Source organism: Scatophagus argus, chromosome 17 (genome assembly GCF_020382885.2).
Source record: "Scatophagus argus isolate fScaArg1 chromosome 17, fScaArg1.pri, whole genome shotgun sequence".
Classification (NCBI taxonomy): Eukaryota; Metazoa; Chordata; class Actinopteri; family Scatophagidae; genus Scatophagus; species Scatophagus argus.
In genome coordinates, this window is record NC_058509.1 from 11,124,179 (window position 1) to 11,143,726 (window position 19,548).

The 19,548-nt window shown below is 41.7% G+C and overlaps 1 protein-coding gene across 7 annotated transcripts in view; it reads right to left on the bottom strand.

Annotated features, from left to right (window-relative positions):
- The window catches only part of LOC124074730 (potassium voltage-gated channel subfamily KQT member 4), a 44,362-nt gene that overhangs the window by 10,665 nt on the left and 14,149 nt on the right, over positions 1-19,548 (bottom strand). For 3 of the 7 annotated variants that reach the window (XM_046417930.1, XM_046417927.1, XM_046417926.1), the window contains exons 2-9: positions 4,656-4,746; positions 3,557-3,683; positions 3,285-3,460; positions 2,534-2,659; positions 1,832-1,942; positions 1,642-1,737; positions 1,444-1,532; positions 683-808 (exon numbers count right to left, since the gene is read on the bottom strand). In XM_046417930.1, coding sequence (XP_046273886.1) covers positions 683-808; positions 1,444-1,532; positions 1,642-1,737; positions 1,832-1,942; positions 2,534-2,659; positions 3,285-3,460; positions 3,557-3,683; positions 4,656-4,746 — 942 coding nt within the window. Of the gene's footprint in view, positions 1-249; positions 271-682; positions 809-1,443; positions 1,533-1,641; positions 1,738-1,831; positions 1,943-2,533; positions 2,660-3,284; positions 3,461-3,556; positions 3,684-4,655; positions 4,747-19,548 lie in introns of all 7 variants that reach the window. The other 4 variants (XM_046417925.1, XM_046417924.1, XM_046417929.1 and 1 more) reach the window with 2 other exon arrangements.

Consider the following 19,548-nt stretch of genomic DNA (forward strand, 5'->3'; position numbering starts at 1 on the left):
CAGCCCATTAAAACATCATGGTTTGACAGCAGCTCTGCAAATCGAAGAAATTCTGCCACCAATAGTATTATTCACATATAGCAATGTGCTTCTCTTATCTAATGCATGCGTAAGTCCATCAGTCCCCTATTCCTCCTGGCTTTTATTTAAGGGTTATGCTAAAGATGTTATGAACCTAATGCAGCAAATCCTCCCTACCAGTGGACACCCTTTACTCAACAAGCACAGCTCTTGACTTGAAGAACAAACCTGCATGGAACTTCTGTCTTCCTGAGAACAGATGAGGGATGGAGGATGGACGGCATGGAAAAGATATGATGGAAATAAGGGCAAATAAAGAAAGAGGAAGACAGGAAGAGGCAACCAGTGAGTGAACAGCAGGAGACGACAGAGATGGTAAGAGTATGAGATAAGCAGACAAAAATGCAGAGAAGCGAGGGGGGGGGGGGGCGCCTGCAACACAGTGGTCTCAGATGAGTGTTCGTGAAACATTGTTAGATACACAACAAGTCCATGCAGAAAGCTTTGGAAACAACATGATAACCTTGATTCTCTTTGAGCACCTGTTGAGTGTTGTTACTGCTTGTATTTGGTGTCTGTGAGTGAGCCTGAGTGTAGTTAAGACTTTCGGCCACCTGTCTGGATGTATTGTGAGGCTGTGTAAGGTAGTAGGGGTGCGTACCTGTCCCCCGACAGGTAGGGGGAGCTGTAGGGCCGCAGCCCAGACAGCAGCGTGTGGTAGGAGTTGTGGAGAACCTTCTTGGTGTTACGCTGTCGCTGGAGGTGACTGAACAGTAGCGTCAGTTCTCTGACACCCCACGTGCACAAACACACACACACACAAAAAAAAACATATGACAAATGAACAAAAAACAACATAACATAAAAAAAAAAAAACACAAAAAGGCCAAATCAATGGTCCAAAAACGCTCAAAAGAAGAGGGATACTTGCGATGATGAGTGGAAATTTTAATTGAAGATATTACACAGTTTTGAGTTGATGTTAGAAAGAAAAAGAATTTGTGTTTCTCATCATCCTCTCCTTTTAAGCAAATAAAAATTAGTAAAATTAATACATAAATGCAAAATATAAGAAACCACTGCGTAGAACAAAAGTAATGAAAATGCAATTGTATAGTGGTGGCAGAAGCATTTGAAACATTGGATGTTTTCATTTAAAACCACCACTGCACACATAACTAAAAAGGGCTCTTGACTGACAAAAGGTTGCCGTTGCTACACGTGCATGTTTTGTTCATTATGATATGAATGTATGAGCAGGAACAAAACAAAGTATCAGTAGTTATTGTAGACAATTCAGTACTTTGTGATGCAACTCTCGTATCTCTGTCTGCATTTATTACAACACTTCAAACAAAAAACCAAAAACAGTCACAGGTTCCTGTTGGCTGGATCCACTAAGAGTCTGGTGGGAGAACCTACCTGAACGAAGGCAACATGCTGTCGTAGAAGTACCATGTAGCCGTTAGGTAGGAGTGTTTGGCATCTGTTGAGTAGAGACGCCATGCAGCCTGCATAAAGACACAAATGCACAATACAGAAAAACAAGGTGAGAGTTAACCGTGCTGTACTGTGAGCGTGAGTTTATTAAACACCATGTTAAAACACTGTGACCTTTACCTGTATCAGGTTGGCAGCAGGCATCCTCCTCTTCTCAAAGTGTTTCTGCCGATGCTGCTCTTGCACCTTCAAGGCAAAGCCTGACCCCAGAATGCCCTGAGTGTCACAGGTGAAATAAAAGTCATGAGAGCAGCCACTAACAGAGCTGTGATCAAGTATATATGGATTTAAATATATCCAGGAGACTTACGGCAGGCAGAGCAAAGAAGGAGACTCCTAGAAGAGCAAAGCCTGCAGCTAGGAGCCGTCCCTGCCAGGTACGAGGGGTCTTATCTCCATAGCCAATAGTGGTTAGCGTAATCTAGATGGGTGAAAAAATACAGATGATCAGTGTATATCTCATCGTCTAGTGTTTCCCCGCAACCACAGCAATTTATGTGCATGTTATGTGCATCTTAAAACAGGGCACATGATGTTAAGTTATTCCTAGAACAAACACCACACCCTATAAAATATTTTGGATGAAACTGCAACTGCTTTACACCTGTCATCTGTGTCATTTTAAGTCTACAGGTATGCCTTATCACATGTTCTGGGGTCAACAATTTTATAAATCACGTTAGCGTCACAAATGTCATCTGTTCTGATGAAAACTGTCTGTAATCCTACTGTGTCACTGTGACACCTTGATGATCTGAAGTGAATTTGGATGCAACAATTCCCTTAATACATTTGACAACCAGATTCAACAACACTGCCTGGCAGTCCATGTAAATGGGCATCACTGTTTGATTGTACTGCTCTCTTATGAGGTCTTTTGCTTATTATATGCCTCCTTGTTTTGGTATTGTCCGCTGCCACCGTGTTTCTTATCTGTCTGTCTTTTTGTTAATAATGACAAAAGTAAAATCTTAATTCCTCAGCCACATTGTGTCCATTATGTAGTACTCACAGTCCCCCACCAGAGGGAGTCTGCATAGGTGTTGAAGTCTGTGTTGATGTCTTTTTCTGCCAGGTAGACGAGGAAGGAGGCAAAGATCAGAACCAGGAAGCCTATGTACCAGGCTGTAATCAACTCCTGACGAGAGAGAGAGACGATGCTTATCAATCACACATGTCAGCAGCAGCAACAGCATTTTTACTGCTGTCATCACTGTATCACTGTCATCATTATTGGCTAAATTCCCATCATCATCACATTTGGCCTCCACTCTTACTTGGGTGCACAGTTCTGCTTACTCTGATGGCTAATGCATCAATTCATCATCATCACTAGCATCTAACTGTGTTGTGCAGCCGGCCGGTGGGTATGAGGTGTTTGGCTCAGCACAAAAACTCACTACTAATTGCCAAAAATGAGCAGCTACAAGGGGCGTTTGGTGTTTGAGGGCAGTGAATTTAATCAGGTAATAGCTGGTCATCAGCAGACTCACCACATAATTCTCAACAGTGAGAGTTATTAAGTTATTTATCTCATTAGTAACCATCATCAACAGGCTTTCAGCACTGCTCTTCAGCCCTTAACCTGCTTCCTATTCCTCATCTTCATCATCATAATCCATAATACCACATGTGGCTACTATATTTCAATGCACTAAATGAACTATGAAACAATGGTAAAACATTTTCAAATATAAACCAGAGAAAGTGTGTTATTGTAGTAGGACATGTGTAAAAAGGGGGATTATATTTAGCATTCTCACCTTGCTGTGAGCGTAAACCACTGAACCCAGTAGTTTCCAGGTGCCTCCCCGTCGGTCCATACGAACCATACGCAAGATCTGCAGGAAGCGCATGCTGCGCAGGGCCGACGTGGCGAAGATGTTGCCCTGCGTCCCTGCTGCTATCACTGCCAACGATGCCACAAACACTATGAAGTCTAGAAGACGTTCAGAAGGGAAACGCGGTCAGAGGAGTCACTACGAGGTGATAAGTTTTCACAGTGAACACACACAGGATGCAGATCTGCGCTAACCTATGACACAGAAGGGCTTCCTGGCAAATCTCAGTCGTCCCTGCCACCCACGGTATCTGCAGCAGCAGCCAGCTGCCCAGATCCTGATGAAGTACTCCAACCCAAAAACCACGATCATCACAAACTCCTGCAAACCACACACATGCACACAGAGTTGTTCAGCATGTATATTAGAAAAGTTAGCATATTACCAAGAAATATATCATATTTTAAGAGTATCTTAATCTATTCAAAACTTTGAATTGTATCATTCTGTGTCAGCTTATCATTTGTGTGCGTCCTGTCAGCGCTGCAGGGGAGATAATATGCTAAACAACAAGGCATGTGAAACAAACAAACAAAAAACAAACAAACACACATCCATGCAGACTGGGAAGGCAGTTTTCTACCCCACACTCTGCAGACAACCACCATCTGAACAACTGATATGTATATTCATCACACGCTTTACGTGATTTGTACTCTGTTCCAAAGCACTTTTTATTCTATGAAATATTCGGGTAAACATGAAACATCACAAAAGTTTTGCCACAACAGTCACACCCTATTAACTCTGTCAGTCTTATCTCGCTGTCTTTGTCCATCTTGTTTTCAGGTTGCTAGATCATACAAGCAGTTTAAGGCGCACTGAACCAATCTGTCATTAGAGCGAATGTTTATGTAAGTAAAATCCACTAATGGCTGATTGCCTGCTAATGGCCAAGTGATTGATTGAAAGAGTGAACAGAGGGAATGTGAAAGTCAGGAGTTCGACCATTAAACAACACGTAGAGATGAGCAAGGTGGGAAGAGCGAGGGGAGAGGGGGTGGGTCAGGTTCAGAAGGAGATAACGAGTGTCCATTACCTCTCACTAAAGCAGCTGGAGCACAGAGGAAGAGGGAAGATTATGGGGTAGCTATTAGGATTAGTGGATCATGTCTGTGATTTCCTGCATAGTCAACAACACCTGAATCCTTTCACCTGCTTACATGGCTATCTGTGCCTCCACCGAGCAAACAAATCAACACAAGTGCAAGCAGATTCGAATACACTGCAGTAAGTGAGACAGACAATGAAAATGGATGCTGAAGTAGTCATATGTGTGTGAAAGGGTCTCACCAGGATGAAGAGGCCTTGATTGGCGAACTTTTGGTGTTCAGGGATGGTGGAGAACACAGATAACACCAAGCAGCTGAACACCAGCAGAAAACTGAAACACATAATCACATACAGGTCAGTGATCATAATTCAAAATACACATCAGAAATAAGAACACTCTTGGATTTTGTTAATCATTAATGGACTGAATAAAACTCATTAAAATATGCTTTGTTCACTCTCCGAGGGATTAACCAACAGAGAAATCTGCAAATAAGCAGGAAAAGATTTGTTGATCCATGACACAGCTCAAGTACAGCAGACCAAGTCACATATGATCAGCAGCACAAGAATCGGAGCAATGGGACCAGGTCTAGTTGTTTTATGTTTATAAATGTACAGTACATATGACAGAAATAACAGTGATATACAGTAATCATTATTTTCAATACACTCAGCTTCAACATTTAAGTCAAGTCAGGTCAGTTTCACTGATATAGCCCCGTATCACAAATCACAAGACCTCACAAGAGGCTTTACAATCTGCTCTGCATACAACACTCTGTCCTTAGAGCCTCCTTAGGCAGATTTACTGTATTTGCTTTCACGTCAACTGCATTTAAGTGCTGTTAAACTTACTCAGATGATACTGTTTCTACCCCAGATAGTAGGCAGCATCTACAGATGTGCTTAAGTAAATTAGCCTTGTCATAGAAACTGATAGGCAACATGTTTGTTAAAACGCACAGTAGATGAGTGTACTGTACTATAAGGTGGCTTCTTTCAATGGTAGATTGAGAATCTGCAAGCTCTCACTGGGACAAAAATTTACTGTCCCACAGACGTAATGGCCACTTCAGTTTGAGAACTGCTCCACAGCATAAATTGCGGTAAATTGTGACTTATGTTCGAGCTACTCTCATGTTAGTATAAACACTTCGTCTCCGCCACAACACTTTAGAACTGAGGAGTTTCCACTAGACAGTCATAATTAACAAGAGACAGAGAGATGAGAGCCTCGTGAGGAACACACATGAAAAAGCACTGTTTCCACTTTGTCAATTCATCTTTTAGGGGAAAAATGAAAGACGTGAGAATGTCCTTTATCAAATCTTCTTGGGAACAGTCCACAAACTACCTGTCAAATACCAAGCATTTGTTCCTGCCAAAAGATGTCCCACAGGATAATAGACTAAACGTAACTTCAAAGTTAAATTATTTATCTTTTCAATAGTGCTGCCGGAAAGAGAAATGTTTGCACTTATGTGGCAATGGCCTGCCTGCGTCACCACTTAACTAGTGGAAAAAAGTTACATGTTGTTTTACTGGAACAGCCGACAGCAAGATCAAAAGGATCTACAGTGTGACCAGGCAGCAGAGAGGTGGGATGATTTTAACTTTCATTATCTGTCATTCATCATCTATCACCAGAATTATTCTTTGTTATCTTTCATAATTCTCTCTTTTTTTTACGTTTTTGTCAGGTTCGTTGGCATCGCTGACGCAGCAAAGGCTGAACCCCGATGCAGAGTCAAAACAGGGCAGGCGGGCAGGCGAGGAAGAGGTCCAAGCAAAAGTCTTTATTTAACAAAATCTAAACTCAAAAAAGCATACACTTACTGTGGCAAGGGATCATAGAAAAACTGAGACAAAAACTCCTGGCATGGCATGGCAAGGCAAGACTAAGATCTCCTGGCATGAACTGAAGACATTCAAAAACACTCTGATCAAGGTGACTGGGAACACGAGGACTAAATAGACAAGACAACGAGACACAGGTGACACACATTAGGAGGGAGAAAGCAATCAGGAGAACCAAAAGCGGGCAGCACGGTGGTGCAGTGGTTAGCACTGTCGCCTCATAGCAAGAGGGTTTCAGGTCTGGGCCCTTCTATGTGGAGTTTGCATGTTCTCCCTGTGCCTGCGTGGGTTTTCTCCGGGTACTCCGGCTTCCTCCCACAATACCAAAAACATGCACATTAGGTTAATTGGCTACTCTACATTGACCCTAGGTGTGAGTGTGAGAGTGTATGGTTGTCTGTCTTGGTGTGTTGGCCCTGCGATTGACTGGCGACCAGTCCAGGGTGAACCCCGCCTCTCGCCCGTAGTCAGCTGGGATAGGCTCCAGCTCCCCCATGACCCTGACGGATAAGCGGTATAGAAAATGGATGGATGGATGGAGAATCAAAAGCAAAGCTACATGAAAACAGGACACACAGGGGAAGTGACACCTTCAAAATAAAACAGGACATGACAAAAAACATATCACACGGAAACACAAGACACACGTGGAACATGACACAAGGACTTAAAAACCAAAAGACAGAGAATCAGGATGTGACAGAAACCTGAACTTAAAACATGAAACATGGCACATGACACACTTCAAAATCAGCAAACAGAATCAGGACATGACAGTTTTCTTTTTTGTAGTCTTAACTTGAACTCAAACTTTAATATTTACTCAAAAGAAAAGATCGCTGAGGGCAAGCTGAAGAATAATAGAGAGTAATTGGTAAAAAAAAAAAAAGAGAGAGAGAGAGAGAGAGAAAGAAATATATTATTACTGTAAACATCACAGTTTAGCTTCAGTAACTTTATTCAAGCAAGAAGTCTCATTACAATCAAGAGACACCTGCGAGCAAAAAATAACCACCATTATAGAAACAACACAGAGCTGGACAACAAGCAAGGAAGTGACAAAAATAAGTTCAAATGAATGAATGAATTCATTAAAAATATTTATAAAAAAAAAAAAAAACAATTTTACTACCCAAATGTTGTTTCATTATCTTAAGGGTGAAAATATACTGTTTCCATAAGTCAAGTTCAAACTGCCTTCAGATATGACCTCAGCATATTGATGTTTGATTTCAGATAAGCTTTTAGTTTAATCAAAATCTGTGATACTGTGAGTGGCTGATAAGGCAGCCAGAACCCCAGTGGACCCCTGAAAATACACCATATACTGTGCTGTTGGTGTGGTGTCCCCAAAATGTTTGCTGGCTTCAACCATCAAATTCCCCATGTAAATCACCTTCACTGCAGCTCAGTGACCAGAACCAGAATACCTATAAAAATATATTGTATGACAACATGCTAGGTGGAAAAAAAAAGAGAGAGAGAGAGCTGAGAAGTGAGAACAAACGCCAGCACTCCCTGCCCTCTGTGCCATGTGAATAGCGAAAAGCAAGCCAGGATTAGCCAGGTGGCAGCTGCTGGTCCAGCTGGCCTAGATGTCAGAGCCCAAAGTTAGAGAACACTTGCTGGACACTTAAACCAGTTCTCATGGTCTCGCACAATGGTGCCCTTTCTCTTCAATTAGTAATGCGCTCAACAAGTCTGTGTGAAATGAGATGCATTTTAAGCACTCACGCTAAAAAGCTGCTTAAAAAAAGGGTACAAGTCAAACAACAAAGCAGTCTTGGGCAGCTGCAACTGAAACGGAAAATAGGAAGATAAACTAACTCACAAATAAAATAATACATTCATTAAGCAGGAGGGGAACCCTCTTGACTTACTGATTTGTCTGCAGGAGCCGTTACATATACAGGGAAGACTGTTGCATACCAGTTGGCTCAACATGTTGTAGAGCAGTGATTCCCAACCAGCGGCATGTGAATGCAAGGGGGGCATTATGTCTGCATTTACAAGGGGGTAAATAACCTTCAAATGGAAGCAGCCAAACTGGCAACCGAGTTAGTGTTAACACTGTAAGGCCACATGTTTCCGCCACCAGTGCAACAAACTAGACAGTTAGCAGCTAGCAGAGTAATAAAAAAAAAATAAAATAAAATAAAAATTGAAATGAGGAAGTGAAGTCTAATTAGAGAGAACTGATTCATATTTGAAAAATTACCCACAATGAATGGGTAAATAGGTGTAATAGTTAGCTAAAAATAATGGATTAACAGCTACAATAGTTTGCTAGGCATACTGGATTAATTATTATTAATTTACCATGCTGAGAATTTTAATTTGACTCATGTCTGGATATTATTTGGATATCAACAGCAAATGAACAAATGCATTTTTGGAAAGAAATCTGTCATTAGCCTGTTCCCTGAAATACAGCATAGATGTGTTGGGTTTTAGTGTGAGTCTCCATGCATCTCTCATAGACTTTAAAAGGCCTGGCACCCAACAGGGCATTAAAATGTTGGTATGTTGGATAACAGGGAGAAATAGTTAAAATATTTAATGAGAGACACGAGTATTGGATGAGCAATTGTAATTTGTACTATTTCAGGTAGGTTTTATTATATGAGCTCTTATGTGTTTCAGCTGTAACTGATTAGAAGTTAAGAACAACAGGATGCCCGTCAGGGATAACTAGCCAACATACAAACCTGGTTTCAAAAAAGCTGTGACACCATTTAAAACGGCATTAAGTGTATTATCAAAACAGATCTTCTGGTAATGCAAATCAGACCTAATGCATATCTCATCCCATCATCTCTTCTCTCCATCTTACACTCTGTACAAAAACAGTGGTTTGTCGTCACGTGTGCGAGGAGTCAATGAATGAGCAACATCTCAGACTGTTTGTGCTCAGTCTGCCTGCCTGGCCACAGTTTCCTGATGGTGAGATGCTACAAATAGACAGACAAAGTAGATCTTAGGCTGCTAGAAAGACACCGGACATCAAGCATGAATAAACAGACACCTCCAAATTACTACTGCATATTTCCCAGCCCAGTGATGCATGCACAGAGAAGAGTTTGCGCTTCAGCTACGGAGGGGCTAGTTTGAAAAGAACACACCCAGATGACTCTCTGCAAACAATGCATTTTGGTCATTCATCAAATGAGTAATGTGCTGACTAAACTGTCTGTCTTTTTCCCCTCAATTAACTCAAAGCACTGTGTGTATTTCCATAAGGAGGAGATTAGTTTGGGCAGCATCTCAGGCGGTTTCTTTCATTGACTTGTGCTTTATGACAGGAAACAAGCTACAGCACAGATAGCTGGATCGACAGCTCGCCATTTTTACAAAATGCAGACGCAACATTATAAGTTATGAAAGCAGCTCTGCATTTACCTGAATATAATGCTATCCCTTACATACAGAAACTCCAAAAAAACTGCAATGAGTTACTGCCAACGCAGCCAGTTTGAACAATCACAATGTAGAATCCTGCTGGGTGTCGTGTAACAAACCCCTCAAACCTCACCTCATTCAGACCACAAGCCACAAGCCAACCTCAACACACAATATTTGCCAAACTCACAAACGGCTGCAAAATACCAGTTGCACCATCTTTGCTAAAGATTTCCAAGTAAATGTCAATGTCCTGTCTTAAATAAAGAACAAATGACAGTAAGAGTACAATATATCTATTGTATGGAAGGCTATTTCTAGCATTTAAGGGATAAAACTGTTCCATATTTTTATAATTGTTACACGTCACAAATTATCTCTTTATAGTTTGCAGATCCCCTGGCCTCTCTGTGATTCTCAGTCCGACTAGTCTCTTGGTTGCTACTAATGACATAAATGTGCCATAAATATATTGTTGCACATTTATTAACCATAATAGCAATGTTGTACAACAGGTGGCAACATCAGTTTGTCTGTCAGTCTATCATTGTGGTCCAGACTGAAATATATCTCTGATAAAATTCTACAAGTAAAGACTTTTTTTTGAGTAAAATGTTTGTGATACAACTCAGTCAACTGCCATGTTATTTGCTTCACACATTGTTGTATCCCTCAGGATAAACTTGGTGAAACTTTGGTGATCCCTGACTTTTACCTAGTTTCATCAGCTTCATCAGAGCAGATTTAATTTGTCCAATACTGGTTTATAACAAAATACCTCAACAAAATATTGACAGTCCCATTATACCTGCTGAACATAACCTTTTTGCCATCAGTACTGCTGTGCCAAATCACAGCTTTACAGAGCTTGTGAGTCTCATGGTGGTCTATGACACAGAGGAATAAACAGTATGAGGCTGTCTGAATTAATTCAAAGTTCACTGTGGTTGCAACTTATGTCATCTTTGATCACCTTTGATCTTAATGGCGTTTAGCTACAGTTCTTCATACCAGATGCAGTTAAGTGACCTGGGAACGCCCGCCGAGACGACGCCTCCGCTCAATTCTGCATTGTTGTCCACAGTGAATGAATAAATATATAAATAAACAAATACATTAATAAATAAATACATAAACAAATGAAACAGATGGGGAGACTTTTAGGCCATGTGGAGAGAGAGTCACATTTCTGCTGAGGGCACACTTTCTCCACCACTGCCCGCCCATCCACCCCAGCACCACCATCCACCATCCCTCCATCCTTTCAGGGAAATGTCAATTAAGCATCGGCTGAAATTCACCAAATCAGCAGGGTTGGTCTCATGGGGACACCAGGGAAGAAATCCCTTCAGCACAGAGTGTTTTACTGACATGCCTAAAAAAAAAAAAAAAACTTCATATTGAAATATTTCAATAAAGACATCTGAACTGGGTCATCAGAAAAAAAAAACCAAAAAAAAAACCATTGCTCTAAATCAATGAAATTTGGTTTAGAGGTAAAGATCACAATTCCTCAGCTTTGTATATTCAAGGCAGGATAGTGTCTTATCCTTTACCTCTGGTCATGTGACCCAAGCAGGGGTGAAGCAAGGATAATGTGGAGTAAAAGCCTGACTCAGTATACACATTATAAATGGACATGGATGCACTACGTCATATAGTGAATTGAGGCCATCATGATACAATGAATAAAATAATTTATTAAAGTCAGAAGCTCAGGAGGCTTACTGTAAGGCTTGTCTGCATTAGTAATTGCTCCAGAACTTTTAGAAAAAATAATGCATCCTCTGCTATACACAGAATATCTGACTTTCTCCAAAAGCCGACCGAGTGCAATTTGTCTCGCGGACACTGTGGAGAATAAGGAAAAATGCAAGCACAAAAGCCATACAAAGAAAGAAAAAAAAGAAACAAGTACACATAACTCTTTGCACAGTCATCTATACAATTGTTATTCATTCACATCTGAGGTACAATAGCTCAACCCCTGAAACTCTAACTGTTCACTTTTAAACATCACAAGCCTCTGACTGTCTAAAGTGTGTACAGTTTGGCTTACAGCCTGTAAAGCTCCAGAGGACCATTGGATTGCTGGTAGGGCAGACAACAAATAAATGTACAGCAGCCTACAAGGCAACTGAATTGCTTTTAATGGATGCTAGGCATGATGCATTTACTGTTTTACCAAGATCTGTTTACCAAGATCTCACATTACTTTGATTGGACCGTCAAAATATTTTTGTGTAATAAATAACTATAACCAGTGCTAATTGCCATTTATGACTTTGTGTATTGCTGTATTGGACTGTGTGTGTGTGTGTGTGTGTGTGTGTGTGTGTGTGTGTGTGTGTGTGTGTGTGTGTGTGTCTGAGTTTAGCACTTTCCGCCGTATGCCAGTCACCGTGCCTGGCAAGAGAGAAGCGGAGCTGCACTGTGGGAGAATGCACTTTTGATTTAATCACCACTGGATGATAAAGCAGCTATCAGTTACACACAACAGAGGAGGTGGACGGAGAGGAGAGGGTGATGAAGAGGACTGAGAGGGATGATACAGAGAAACAGAAAGGAAACTGAGGTAGAAAGATGTGAAGACAGATGGTTGATGAGGGTAAAAGAAAAAAAGAGCGGCCTGGAACGATGCTGTGACGAGTAAGAAAGATAAATGAGAATAAGATGAGCAGGTGAGCGATACAAAACGAAAGAGCCCTGGAGTCATGTCACTACACCTGTACCTGTACCTGTACCTGTACCTGTACCTGTACCTGTATGTGCATGTGCATGTGCATGTGTATGTGTGGCGCCAGTCCTGATCGATGAGGCTCTGACAATGGCTTTCAGGAATTGACCTGATCTGTGCACACGCAGCAGGTGAACAAACACAGTCCAACAGTCCGATTATTGAACACACACTTCCAGTGACACCTTCCACAAGGACATACACAGGTAAACACAGGAACCTGCTCAAACAATCGTAGCAGAAAAGCTAAAACAGAGCACGACATTTATTTATAGCCAAGGCTGACAAACATGTATATGAACTTGTGCTAAATGTCACCTTGGAAATGTAGTACTTCACACCTTTTCTGCATTGACAAAAGTGCAACATGCGCCGCCATTAAACAGTACAGCTATTGAGCCCTGTCAGCCGAGGGGTAAAGGGAGGAAAGAGGTGCGATAACGGAGAGTGAGAAGGAGGAGACAGCGTGTCGTGAGCAGAGAAAGAGAAGAGAAGGAGCGGAGAAAGAGAGGAGAAAGGTGGAAACAGTAGAAAGATATTAATAGAGTTTCTCTCCTTAAATAGCGACTGCAGGCAAAATGTGCACAGGTAGGCTGCAGAGTGCGGAGAAGCACAGCTCAGAGCAGGTCACTTCTGTTAGTTTCCCCCTCCTCCTCCTCCTCCTCCTCCTCCTTCTTCTTCTGGGACAGCAAACTTTTCAAGGTAGGAACAAGAAAACCAACACACAAACCAATAAGAAATGAAAAGTGCTTTTTCACAAAGAAAGAAGCTGACTGAGCGATTCAGAGAGGCTCTGGTACTGCTCCAGAAAGAGAGAGGGGGGCAGGGCGGGGGGGCACTGACATGAGAGTGTTGTGTAAAAACGAGAGGAATGTGTTTGTTTTCCTCTGAATGTCACAATCTTTAGGAATATTATGTGTGTAGATCAATTATTTACATAAGTGAGTTGTGTAGTGAGTGCTGGTCACACAAAGGTGCACTCTTGGCAGTTTGCACCACGAGTGGCCCTAAACCAGACACATCCGCACAAACAGTTTGCCTCATTACGTACACAGACTCTTCACACGCAAAAGTGCCACACTGTCCATCGCAGACACACACCTGCTGTTCAGCCAGGCGATGTCGCACATTCACACACTCGCCGACTGCCATGCTGTTCCGGTGTCTGTCCGCGGATGATGCATTTCAAACAGACTGCCAATTAGACTGATACATTTTCCTTGCTGGAGAATGTCACTCCCGCCATGAAAGTATCTGCCGTCAACACACACACACACAGTTGTGTTTCCATCACTTTTGGGGACATTACATAGACTGCCATTCATTTCCTGGAGGCTTAATCACCACCTCACCATAACAATAAACATTACTTGCCTCATTCTAACCCTTACCTTAACCTAATTCTAACCTCAAACTAACCTTAAAGCAACTCTTCTCCCTAATATTTAATGATTTACATTGTGGGGACCTGCATTTTGTCCCCATAAGTAAGGCAGCTCCCCACAATGTGACTGTGTAAACAGATTTTTGTCCCCACAACTACAGAGATACATACACACACACACACAGTGCCTGCCCTCTCACTTGGCCAGTGTTACATCACATCATAACTGAGTCCTTTGTTCCCTGCTTTTGATTCATTGGAACTACTCCTTTAGTTGCATAAAACATCAGGTAAACAGAAGGCCTCTTCCTTTCACTAAGTGTTCACACACAACGACTTAATCGCTATAAAATGGAGTTCCTGCAGTCCCTCAAACAACTGTGAGGATTTCAGTGATTCATTAGTGCCTTCAATACTATGAAATATTTCAGTGATTGTCTTCCAAAGAATGAAGCTTGACTAACTGGAAAAAAAAAAATCCATGAATTCCAACTGACATTTCCAATGACAATGTTTTAATTGCTGCTTCAGGATCTGGTTGTTTTCAGCATTTTATAGTTCCAAGGGATTATTCCAAATACAATCATTTAGGAGTAATTAGACCACAAGTTGAGCACAAATATCCTTGTTAAACTTCCTTCTCTGTATTTCAGTGGATTTTGATGGCAAACATAATCATGTGGGACAGCTGTTCCAAGCTCCAGTCCACAAACTTGGCTTAAGAAAAAAATATCCATCAGAAACTTCATATGTTGTAGCTGCTTATCAGGATCATGGGGCATGCTGGAGTCAGTCTAGGCAGCATTCACTGTATTAAAGGGGGGGTGGGTAAACCTGGACCAGTGGCCACCCAATCAGACTCTATCAGAAATCTTGGAATAACAAGTCACAGAACTCTAACAGTAAAGCTTCTAACCTGCTTGCCTCCACGTTGTTCCAAAGTCAGAATCATGAAGACTGCATCCGAAAACTTTTGCAACTTTGTGAAACAGATAATACCACAAATACACCAGTTTCTCCTTTTGTCATTCTTCACGCAATTATTTCCCTCATTTTCCTGGATGTACAGAGAAGCGCAAAATCATGAATGCTTTCAAGATGCGACCATATGCCCTTATTCCTATTTGTATGATTAACTATGTCAGATCAGAGAGACATTAACAGCTCAGAATGAACATGTGTGAATTTAAAAGTTGTTGGATGGCACGTAGTTCATTTCATGCTTACTGAACCAGCATTGTTTTGTCTGCTTGCTCACAGCAATGGCCGACTAACAGTGATTAGGACAATTTTAATGTACAGTGTAGAACAGAACTATACCGATAAATCAGCCAGTGTCAGTCTGCGTAGTGTCAGCCAGTGTCAGTCTCTGTGTAGGACGTAGGGCACATCCACACAGAAAATATGGAGGACATGACCTTGGTGTCCTCAGTGGCTCTGACAGAAGTTTAACTTCCCGAAACAAGTAACAATTATATCAAGAAAATGTTGCAATAAAAGCTGGCATGGGTGCAAACTAAAGAAATGAGCTTTCACTCCCAACACAACAGGAGTTGTTCATATGTATTTGCAGCTGGTTCTGTTCAGTCTCTCCTCTGTATACTTAATCTTTCATATATGAATCATGAGTAATAAAAAGCCCTCTTATTATGATCAGCCTCGATTCATTAAACAAATTGATTTATGTATCATAATTAAGCAGCACTGCATTCTTTCTTGACATACATACCCTCCAGTTTTGTATCTCTGCAAACACATGACATTCATGCACTGCGTGCACACATATGGTGCAATAAGAGTAAATCATGCACTGACATTGCACATTTGTTCTAAGGAGGACTGTACTTGACAATGGTGGATTCCTGTGCCTCAGAAATGTGACTCTCTGCAAATGTGAGGTACGAACGCTTATGGACTGAAGAAATATGTCCACTGTGGTCACATATCTAACCAGCAAATGGAGCGAAATGAAAGTATAACCACAGAGGAAGGAAAAATTCATGATGTGAGAAAAGGTTTCATGAGGGCTGGACAAACCTGAATGTTTGTGTGCAACGGGAACTAGATTAATAGTACGTATATACAATTTCTAGGTAATTTGTGGTGCTTTGACCTGGTGGGAATATCAGATGGGTGCAGTTTATGACATCAGGACAATTCAGTGTGAAATTGCCCACGAAAATTATAAGAGATTGATGTGATTACGGAAAAAGAGGCTGAGAAAATGAAGCCGTGTGAATTATATGCACAATATTGACATCAGTTGCCCGCTAAGCCGGAACAAATGGTGACCATCGTAAAGACCTAAATGAGGGTATAATCAGGCGTCAGCACCAACCCACGCACAGACACACAACCTCCCCCTACGGTCCAACACAAACTCATCCAGAGGATGTGCTCCATTGTTTCTGATGCTTTTTTAAATTTCTGTTCCTTAATACTTATACACTTGATGTCAGTGAATTCTACTACACAAAGCTCGCAGAGATGCGATCGGGTGGAGGTGAAGTGCTGAGAGAGCTCTGACATTTAACTGTGGTATTGTTTGCACCAGCTAGCCAATTAGCACAGTCTACAAACCCTTTAGAACTGTAGGTGCACCAGTGCGCTTGTGTAACGCTGACATTTTACCACTGAGCCATTGAGTGAGCTCAACCTTCACACAGCTTGGATCAGCAGCACTGGAGGTTGAGGATGGGTCCTGATACCAGATGAGAGGCAGAGAGAACTCTTGATACTTATGAATATGCTTTTCCTGTATAAAGAGGATTTTGCCCTAAAAAAATAACAAACTTAAAAACCTTCAACCAGAGAACATAAAATAGAAGTCAGGACTCAACCATGTGACTTGGCAGAGGTTCAATGGAAGTGAAATCCCCTCCCATGACCCAAAACACACATACACCCTACACACCGTTACCCTCCTCCTTGACCGGGGCTACGACTGAATTTCAGGCCAATCATCATTACTCTGTGACAGGTCTAATCGTGTTACCATGAGAGCGGGGATCTCCAGTGATGGATTACAGAGGGTCAGGGGCATCTCTCGAGGATTGAGAAACAACAAAAAGAAAGCAGTGACTGTAACATTTGAACTCGGGGTAATGGGATTGGCCCAGCAGTTTGAGGCACAGGATGTGAGAAAGTGAGCCAGGGTCACGCACAACCCCGGTGGTCAGCGGATCTCGAGGAGGAGGTGACAGGATTTACAGGGGACACAATGGTTGCAGTAATGTTAAGGCCACCGTTACTAATACCAAGGGTTGAGGGCATTTAAAGCACTGTGTGAAAATGATCTATGATCCCATCTGAATAGCGTACCGATGCTGTTTGTGCAACACATGTGTTGAAATGCCACATATTTTGAGGTCATTCTCAAACGTCAGTAGTATTTAGACAATGAACAATAAAGACTGAACGATAATGTTTTTTTGAGGTGCAAACAAATATTAGTGTTTCAGAATTTAAGAGTTATTTGTCTGGGACATGGTTTTTACATTGCTGAATTATCTTAGATTGGTTCACTAAGTTATTTTTAGACCACGCCCCCCCCAAAAGGAAATTTGTTGCCAGTCCAAGTCACCCAGCCTCCTATAAAGCTTGTGTATTTGCAGATCTGCAAATTAAAGTTAAACATTTAAAGTGCAACAAACAATGAACGCAACTTAACTCGCTAAAATGTTAAAAGTATTTCTTATTCTGTTTGATGTGCTGCTTTCCTGTATATGACAGATGACAGATCACACATATGATGTAGTAAACACACAAAACCACAGTGAATGTGCTCTCAGACAATGGTCCACACACAGCCAAAACCAGAGTAGTGTTCAGTGTTTAATGTAAAGAAACACTGTCAAAAATGCACCACTAGTGAACAATGATATCATTTTTGCGGCACACTTGACCCATACTGAGATCACAGGGTGCTGCTGCTCCCACTATGGGAACCAGTGTGATAGAGCAAAGCTGAGAATCAGACAGGAAATGTTAAGTCACAAAAAGAGAAAGGTGGATGCAACACAGTGTACAGATAGCCCACATACCAGGCCACCAGGCCAAAGTGATGTCTGAAAAAGTGTTCAAGCATTAAAGTGTGTATATGGCGATACATCAACCAGGCAGTTTATTGGCTCTCAACATTTACAGCATGGAATTCCTTGGTGATCTGTGCCTTCATCTAGCTGACACACAGACATTAAATGATAAGAACTAAACAGTCTGACTTTTGTCATTGAGCTCACTGAAAAATGTAGAATTTTAATACTTGCGGGGCCCAACAGTAATTAAATGAAAGGCAAAATGAGCACTAAAACTCTTAATTTGTTCCAGAGGAGGGCAGCCAACATTTTGGTCTGTTTTTCTTTTCTTACATGCAACACAGAAACCCAGCCAGAAATAAACTGGGGACATCATTTGTTCACTCGTTTTCTGCTTCTTATATAAGAAACACTGAGGCTCTACTAATTAATCAATCAATTGCTGGGTCCCTAAAATATTTTTTGGAGTCCAGTGTGTCACCTTCAGTTGTCACAGAGTTATTGTGCTGCTCAAACCACAAGATGAAGAAGAAGAACACGCGTCTTTAGAAAAGAACAAACTATCTCCGCGGCCCTACGACTGTCAGCTGCAGAGCAAGGCAGCAACCCTGTGAACTGAAGGCTGGAGTTCCTTCTTTGATGGTTATGCCTCAGTTGGTATGGGACACAGCCAAGCTATCAGCCTATTAACGTTATCTCAGCTGTGTTTAAAGTCAGACACTGGCACCCAGATGACATCACATGGATGAGCTGCACTGTGTTACTCCTCAGTCCAGTGTCAGTCCCTCCCTGTCAGAATAAATGTTTGCGTCTCTGTGTGTCTTTGTGTAACTGTCAGTGTCTTCATGTTATATGTAAATTTAAGACACAGTCCAGAGCTGTGTGAAAAAGACTCACATCACCCTCCAACGAAGCCCTGCGAATGCCGCTACAGCTCACACAAACATGCCACACCATCGAGGTGACTTTGCCATTTTTGACAACCACTTCCTGAACAGGACTGGAGCTGTTTTGTTGGGTTTTTTTTTTACTCCTTATTCATTGAACAGCCAGGCTTGAACACTCCAAGGAAGTGGGCGAAAGAGCACAACTAACAGAGGATGTATATTTTGTAGGATAGAGGGTACTGCTCCTCATGTACTCAGAGCACACTCAGTGTTTTCATCAAATGAAGCACACTGAACTGTATCATTCTGTAAAAAAAACTGATGACTGTTGTTTATTTATGCAGTACAGGAAGTATGTTTTCAACACTTGGACTTGGCAGAAATTTTTGGGTCATATTTGTGCACAGCGTAGTGTTTTTCCCTCTGACACACATCCCCACGTGGGCTAACAAAAACATGAAGCAGGATATAAGAGCACTTCTAAAGTTTACACTTTCTGTCCTCATACAAAGTCCTTCAATTATGTAACATGGAAGGGATGCTCTGATGTCAGTGTTTGCGTAGTAGTATCACAACAAACTGATTGTATAAAGCTTAAGACTGAATTACACAAAAATCACCCTTTAAGGGTCCCATTGCCCCCCCATCTTTACATTCTCCTTCTGCTACACCAACCTTCTCATTCTCACCCGAACCTCTCTTCATTCTCCTTCTTCTCTAGTGCAGCTGAAGCAGAGCCAGGATCAGAGTGGACCACTTGTGGGCCTCTCAGCCTCACCCTTTCCCCTCTTTAACTCATTACAACCAATTAGGTGACAGGCCAAGGGAG